The sequence below is a fragment of the Brassica oleracea genome, chromosome C8, assembly GCF_000695525.1.
Source record: "Brassica oleracea var. oleracea cultivar TO1000 chromosome C8, BOL, whole genome shotgun sequence".
NCBI classification, from domain to species: domain Eukaryota; kingdom Viridiplantae; phylum Streptophyta; class Magnoliopsida; order Brassicales; family Brassicaceae; genus Brassica; species Brassica oleracea.
Window position 1 is genome coordinate 20548569 of NC_027755.1, and position 8448 is coordinate 20557016.

Below are 8448 nucleotides of genomic sequence, written 5' to 3' on the forward strand. Positions count from 1 at the left end.
TGTATAACCTACGGGGGAGTTCTGGAATATCCATCCTTTTTGTCTGCAAAATAATCAAAGACAACAATATAAGTCCAGACGACTTAGTAGACGACTTAAATTACTTACAAGTCTTCCAGTCGCAGAAGGAGTTGGAGTACTCGTCATTGCGGTTATAGATCTGAAAAAATAAACGTGAAACGGTGAGAATGAGTAAATTGATAGAGACAACGTTTTATGTTCATCTTTTCCTCGAGATTGATGACTTAGCGGCGTTAGGGTTTACAGAGAAACGGCGCTAAGGTTTACAGAGAAGAAGCGGCGGCGCTAGGGTTTAGAAGAAGCGGCGGCGCTAGTGTTTAGAACGTTGGTGACCACGGTGGCGAGGGCGACGGTTTGTTCGGAAATAGTGGAATCGGCGGCGCTAGGGTTTAGAGGAATCGGCGCGGCTAGGGTTAGAAGAAGCTGCGGCGACAACGGTGAGAATGAAGTGAGATAGATAGCCGATGTTGAGAACGATGGTTTGTTCGGAAATCGTGGGAATTCGAAATCGCCTTTGAGAGGGAGAACTGTTAGGGTTTCTGAATTTCGCGAAAAATGAAACAAAAAAAATAAAAATCACCTTATATATTGGGTAAATAATCCGGTTAGCTTTAAAATTACATTGGTAAACTTTAAGGTTTGGTCCGGTTTAGACGACTTATTCTGGCTGATAATGTACAACAGACGACTTAATATTTAGTCGTCTGTTTTCAGACGACAAAATATTAAGTCGTCCTAGACCCTAAAATGAACCCCTAAACTAAAATGACTAGATTAACTAACTAACCACGTTATAAAATCAAATTATACTTAAATAGTGTTTACTATACACAGAAATGAACACGCATAAGTAATTTTAAAAATTTTCAAAAACGGTTTTAATGCTTTCCAACATCTAACCCTAAGAACACATACAATACTACAACATATGTTGATGAAACATAAACTAAAGAATATCATGACTCACTACTACTTTCACTCATCTATGCTGAAAACAATTGAAATTTGTTATATCTTAATTTATACCTCCTAAGACATATGTTAATTACATAATTCCCATTTTTCACTTATCAAAATATTTTTTACAAAATTTTTAAATTATGTTTAAGACTAACTGTCCAGACGACTTTCAGTTAAGTCGTCTGGACGACTTATTTTCAAGTCGTCTAAACAGACGACTTGCGAGGGGTAGAAACGTAAAAAAAATTCTGTTTTTTTGTTTGGTCACAAGGGGATAGTTGTAATTTCAATAGCCTTTTAGGTTACTTTTGCCTTTGACCCAAGTTGGGGTATTGTTTTGGGTTTGACTCCAAGTTTTGAGTCACACTTGGCAATTCTCCCAAATAAGTGCCACGCTATCCAATCAACCAATCATAGCAAAGAGTAACAGACCACGTGACTGTTGGAATGTTGGACCACAAACCTTCTCGAGTTATTAGACTTTCGTCACATTGATGAATCCAATGAAGATAATATATTCCACAAACTAGGAACATGATCACAAACAAATTTCAACCATTTGTTTTTGAAAGTGAGCTAACGTAACGATCATGGCATCTACCAAGTTTTTTAATTATATCTCTATATACAAAGGCGAAGGCTCTTCGGAGTCTTACAGAAACAGAGAAAATTTTTAAATGGAGACCTTGCTCTGCCTCTTCTTGGTTTTGATTCTTACTCTTGTATCATCAATCTTTCTTAAAAAAAATAAAAACTCAAAGTTCAATCTCCCTCCAAGCCCTTCAAGTCTTCCGATCATTGGAAACATACACCATCTTGCAGGACTGCCCCACAGATGTTTTCATAACCTCTCCATCAAATACGGACCAGTTGTACTTCTTCGACTGGGGTCTGTTCCAGTGGTTGTGATCTCATCGAGTGAAGCAGCTGAAGCAGTTCTCAAAACTCGTGACTTGGAATGTTGCAGCCGACCAAAGACGGTAGGGACCGGAAAGCTCTCTTACGGTTTCAAAGACATCACGTTCTCGCAATACGGTGCGTATTGGCGGGAGATGCGAAAACTGGCGGTGATCGAGCTTTTTAGCCTTAAGAAGGTTCAATCATATAGGTACATCAGAGAGGACGAGGTTGGTTTTGTGGTGAAGAAACTGTCTGAAGCGTCTTTGACACAATCTCCTGTAGATTTAAGCAAGACCTTCTTCTCCCTTACCGCAAGTATCATTTGTAGAGTGGCTTTAGGACAGAACTTCCACGAGAGCGACTTCTTTATCGATCAAGAAAAGATCGAGGAGCTTGTTACCGAAGCAACAGTAGCTCTAGGAGCTTTCACTTTCTCTGACTTCTTCCCTGGTGTACTTGGGAGATTCTTAGACTTGTTGTTTCAACGACACAAGAGGATCAACAAAGTGTTTGAGGAGCTTGATGCTTTTTACCAACATGTAATTGATGATCACTTGAAGCCAGAAGGAAGGAAAAATCAGGATATTGTTTCCATGATGTTGGATATGATCGATGAACAGGGAGATGAAGATTCTTTCAAACTCAATATGGATAATGTGAAGGCAATCCTCATGGTAAAAACCTCAAATCTTGGTTTTGCCTTTTACTACGTGCAAATAGAGCAGTTGAATAGGATATGAGTATGAAAAAATTTAAAAATAATTTGTGAAAAATTAAATAGATAAATTAATGTTTAAAGCTTTAAATTTATAGATATATTTATAGATTTAAGATTATGTTAGAAATATTATATATATATATATATGTGGAGTTATTTAATGTTAAATTTACGCCATTGATTAGTTAAACATACCATTAATATTTTTTTGAACATAACATAACAATAATTTGAGATGGTATTATTAACACTAGTTTTTTATTTGTGTTGTTATGTGAATTTCAGGATGTATTTCTCGCGGGGATCGATACAAGCGCTGTAACAATGATTTGGGCGATGGCGGAACTCGTTAAAAACCCCAGAGTAATGAAGAAAGCTCAAGAAAATACTCGAACCACCCTTGGACTGAACAAGGAAAGAATCACTGAAGATGATATAGGCAAAGTTGATTACTTGAAGCTCATAGTCAAGGAAACATTCAGGTTACATCCAGCACTTCCATTTATAATTCCAAGAGAAACAATGTCTCACGTCAAGATCCAAGGCTACGATATTCCTCCGAAAACGCAAATTCAAATCAACGTATGGACCATAGGACGTGACCCCGAGCGTTGGACCGACCCTGAAGAGTTCAATCCTGAACGGTTTACTGATAGTTCTGTAGATTTCAGAGGACAACATTATGAGCTTTTACCGTTTGGTTCTGGTCGAAGGATGTGTCCTGCGATGCCAATGGGGGTTGCTAACGTGGAGCTAGCATTGATGAATTTGCTTTACTTTTTCGATTGGGGATTGCCCGATGGGATGGAAGTTGGAGAACTTGATATGGAAGAAGCTGGTAATATCTCCATTGTCAAGAAAATACCTCTTCAACTTGTGCCCCTTCGGCGTTACTGATGTGGAGTCCTTAAAGCTTGATACTATGTTTTTTTTTCCCTTTTTTTGGGTACAAATGTTAAGAATACCATGGAAAGTTCATGACAAGGACTCGTAAGACTTTTATAAATTGTTGCTTTATGTAAGAATTTATGTTTGAACAATAATGTATCAATAAATAATTAAGTTTGTTCTTTTGATTTTAAAAGGTTTGGCCATTGACAATTTGAAACCCAAGACATTCTAATATATATTTTCTTTTCAGAACTTAAAATATTGCTGAATTATATTATATAATCAGTTAAATAATGTCATCATAACGTCTAACATTTCTCTTAATCCATATTTTATCTTCAAAAGCATGTCTTTTTTCATTTTTGGAGTTGTAATAGTATAATCCCTAAATTCAAATACAAATATTGATAGCCACAATTTAATGGGGGTGTGTTTCTTGTCCAACATTTAAATATTTATTGAGAAAACTCACAAAACATAGTATTAAATTAAAATGTCTGGTGTTTTTGACACTCACAAGTTGCAATGCATACTAATGAGTACGATAAATTACTAGTGGAGGAAATGAAATTACTAGAGAAAATTGGTACCACAGAAAAGGTACTATTCATTTTTGGATAAGAGAAGTACTGTATAGTTTTGTTTGTTAAATATTATTGTTTAGTTGGGATGTCTATTTCTAGAAATTCTTGGGTTCACCCCATAGGATGAACCTCTAGTTTTACCATCTAATAGTGTTTGAGTATTTGATATTTGATATCTTTTAAAAAAAATAAATAAAATTGAATATCCAAATTAGATTATATTTTAAAATAAAATAATAAAAATACATAAAATAGTTACAAAAAATAAATAAATTAATATTGTTAAGTCTTCAGCAAAATCCTAAACCCTATACCCTAAATCCTAAACTCCAAACTCTAAATTATAAACCTTAAATCTTGGATAAACCGTAAACCATTAGAAAATTTTAAAGCCTAAATCATAAATTAAAAACTAAATCTTAATAACACTAAACCCTAAATCCTTGGAAAAACCCTGAACCCTTGGATAAATCATAAACTCTAGGGTTTAATTTTAAATATTTTTGATTTAGAGTTTATGATTTATCCAAGGGTTCAGGGTTTTTCCAAGGATTTAGGGTTTAGTGTTATTAAGATTTAGTTTTTAATTTATGATTTAGGCTTTAAAATTTTCTAATGGTTTACGGTTTATCCAAGATTTAAGGTTTATAATTTAGAGTTTGGAGTTTAGGATTTAGGGTATAAGATTTAGTATTTTGCTAACGGTTAACAATATTTATTTATTTATTTTTTGTAATTATTTTTATGTATTTTTATTGTTTTATTTTAAAAATATAATCTTATTTGGAAATTCAATTTTGTTTTCATTTTTAAAAGATATCAAATATCAAATAATCAAACACTATTGGTTGGTGAATTTAGAGGTTCATCGTAGGAGGTGAACCCAAGAATTTCTAGTCTATTTCCATGTTTAGGGCCGGCTATCAATCAGTAATCAGACCGATATGGACCAAACTTGATTGGTTCAAGATATTATAATTTGGCAGAACCCACAAAATTGCCGCATTTGAAAGTTGATGTTTAATTTACCTCTCCATTTTTGTTATTTATTTATTTTATTCATTAATTATGTCATAATAAAATTCTGAGGTTTTAGGTTTTAAGAAATTTCTATGTATAATAGATTTCTAATGCTGATGTTTTGATGAAATTGTTGTTCGTTTTGAGATAAAAAAAAATGTCCAGAAGAGCGTTTCTCAATATTATTTGTCTTTTGTCAGTTAATTTCCTTATATCGAATTAAACAAAAAAAAAATCATACGAAATCTAGGCAAAATCAATATTACTGTTATGAACCAAATTGTGGATAGCTCATAACCAAGATATTATGATTTGTATTCTTTCCATTTATCTATGACGGTGTAATCTTCTATATAAGAAACCTCTATGTTATGAATAAATATAGACTTTTCCATTACTTTCACAACACGTTATCAGCACGATTGATCTCTAAAACCCTAAGCTAAAATATCGACCATAAACCCTAAATCTCTCTCCATTGCTAAAACCCTAATCTCTATCGATCACCTCTCTTTGATCATGACTCTGATCTGTATTCGACCACTTATCTCAACAAGATCGATCTGTGGACTGATCTCTGCAAGTTTCAGTGCGCCTCAACTATTCCAGATTGTACGATCAGCCTGTTCCAGTCTGTGATCAAACTGTTCCAGATCTACGTGTTCTTTGATTGCAAGTACCAGCTCGCGTACCAACGAACCCGATTAGCTCAACCTAAGCTAAGTTTTCGATCTCTATCTGAATCTCCATCGATCTCTTTCTCTTTATCGATAAACCCTAATCTCTTTCGATCTCAACTTGTACCCGAACTCAGCTCGCGGACTGCAAGGAAACAGTTTGGACCAGTCCGCGTAAGGTTCCAGTTTGTACCAGTCCACGTAAGCCCATTCTCTTGGTGGTCCATTCAACCCATCAAAGGTTTAAGGTATACCTAAACTCTAAGAACCCAGAATCGAATGAACTAATTTTCAAAGTGAAACCCTAAAATCTGTAAACCCTAAATTACGTGTGCATGGATTGTTTTATATTATTGATTGAATGTTTCTTTGAGGTTTAAATCCGTGAGAGCTAGGATTGATAGTTTTTATAACCAGATTGAATGATTTGAGGTTTAATATTCCATGTTAGAATCTGTTATAATATAAACCCTAATTCGAATTGAAACCCTAAACCCTAATTTGCGTATACCTAAAATCAGATTGCTTGATTCCATTTTGCTAATATCAGCCTTGAAACTGATTAATAAAATTGATAGAATCAGCCTTGAAACTGATTGTTTTGGTTTTTCATGATTGAAACCCAATTTTTGGATCGAAACCCTAAATTGTGTAATGCTTGAATCCATTTGTTTATTTTTGATTATTGATCCAATTGTTAGTCTTGATAAAACCTAATTGAATCTGATTGTTAGTCTAGCTAAATCTCATACCTGAAATTGATTGATTAATTGCTAAACCTTGATTGAATGTTTTAATATTACCCTTGCACGTATAGAATCCGATTGCTAAGATTAATGAGTGCATCATATCTACTTGGCCGTGTGGCCAGTTTGCATCATATATCACCCTGACCAACATGTTTATGTTATGCGCATGATCTGATTATTATCACCTTTGCATGATCTGATTGTTTTAAATTGAGGTTCCATAATTCCACTCATGTACATATAGAATCAGTATGCTAGGTTTGCGTTATAACCATATGGCCGCATGAAAACATATTGAAATTGCTTGTTTGGTAGATACCCTTGCTTGATAAATCTGTGTGACTTATTATGCATCATATATCACATTGGCCATGTGGCCTTATTGCATTATATCACCTTTGGCTGTGTGGCTTGTTTGTTTATTAGAAATGTATTGACTTGATACATGTCTTGTTTATAACTGTATGTTAAATATTTATGAGATTTAAAATTGATTGACATATGATTTGAAATGTCGAAAATCAACTTAGATTTTGCTGCCCTAAATCTCTCAGAAGATAATTATTTGAAATGGGCACTGAATACTGAGTTTATCCTAAAGTCAAAGGACTTGGTGAATGAATCACAAAAGGCGATAATGCCAAATGAGAAAGATTGATACATGACAATATTAATTATTAGCCATCATCTTATTAAGAGTCTAAAAAATCAGTATCTGACTATAGAGAATCCTCTAGACCTTTGGACAGAGTTAAAAAATCGAGATATGATCACCAAAGAACAGTGTTATTACCAAATGCCCTATTTGATTGGAGGAATCCCAGAATCTAGGACTATAAGTCCGTGGATGAGTCTATTGCTAGCTGGGCAAAATAATGGATTACTGATGAGAAACAGTGAATTGGAACCTCCTGGATTAACCCCATTACCTGATACCAATAAGATCGCAGAAGAAAAAAAGGTAACCATGGCCATGACCTCCGTGGAAAGGACGTGGCCATGGCCACTATAACACATTTGGCCGTGGGAATCACTATGGCAGAGGCCGTGGGTATCAACCCAATTTGAGCCATGGTCAAGGCAGTGGCCGTGGTATATCCTTTAAACCACAAAGCTCGACCAATCAGTGTGCCATAGATGTGGAATGGGGAACCATTGGGCTAAGATATGAAGGACTCCCAAATATTTTTGTGACCTCTATCAAAGAGAGTCTGAAAGGGAAAAATTCTGAAACCCACTTGGTCTATAAAGATGGTGAAAATAATTTCGAACATGATCAAGATGATCTTATGGAATATGAGACTTATGATTACCTAAAAGAATCAAGTTGATAATCTGATTTCGACATCAAACTTGTGTGATTGCTTTGCTTGTATGCTTTCTCTGATTTTTATCTCCTTGAATTTATTTCTATTACATTGTCTGCTTAGATTAAATGAATAAATGATTTTTCTATATGAGTACACTGAAAAACGTCAATATAAGTACTAAAGAAGGTATCACCAGTCTGAAAAGACTATGGCTAGGCTAATGTATTATTGCCTAAGGGTATGCATCTAGAAATCAGTGATGCCTTATATTCACCCAGCTCTAAGAGCAAGAGCAGCCTATTGAGTTTTAAAGATATAAGAATGAATGGTTTCCATATTGAAACAATGGGTGAAGGAAACAAAACCCCCGGAGGAACCCTGGCTCTAAATAGCAAGACTCGGTTTTGTTCCGTTTGATTTCTAGGTTCCTTCAGATATATGTATAAAATCGCCCAAGGCCATAATAAGTCCAAAAGACTATACCTACATTCTCTACTGACCTAGACTATGCATAGATCAGTATTATAGAGGCTAAAAGCCTGCGAAAATATACACTTAATGGCACGACCGGATTGGCCATCCTGGTCCAAACATGATGCGAAAATTGATATTCAAAAG

The 8448-nt window shown here is 34.8% G+C and overlaps 1 protein-coding gene across 2 annotated transcripts; it reads left to right on the forward strand.

The window, feature by feature from the left end:
- Positions 1-1658: 1658 nt before the first annotated feature.
- LOC106307155 (cytochrome P450 71B2) lies at positions 1659-3669 on the forward strand. 2 transcript variants are annotated; one of them, XM_013744030.1, is made up of 3 exons: positions 1940-2016; positions 2090-2555; positions 2885-3669. In XM_013744030.1, the coding sequence occupies exons 1-3, from the start codon at positions 1940-1942 to the stop codon at positions 3494-3496; spliced, it is 1155 nt and encodes a 384-aa protein (XP_013599484.1). In that variant the 3' UTR covers positions 3497-3669. The 2 variants fall into 2 exon arrangements, with proteins under 2 accessions (XP_013599483.1, XP_013599484.1); XM_013744029.1 differs by having other exon boundaries at positions 1659-2555; positions 2885-3667.
- Positions 3670-8448: the final 4779 nt, after the last annotated feature.

Excerpts from the sequence above, each read along its gene's own strand:
- LOC106307155 (XM_013744029.1), top strand. The coding sequence starts at position 1,659 with ATGGAGACCTTGCTCTGCCTCTTCTTGGTTTTGATTCTTACTCTTGTA. Across the intron at positions 2,556-2,884 it reads ATGTGAAGGCAATCCTCATG|GATGTATTTCTCGCGGGGAT; the intron begins GTAAAAACCTCA and ends TGTGAATTTCAG.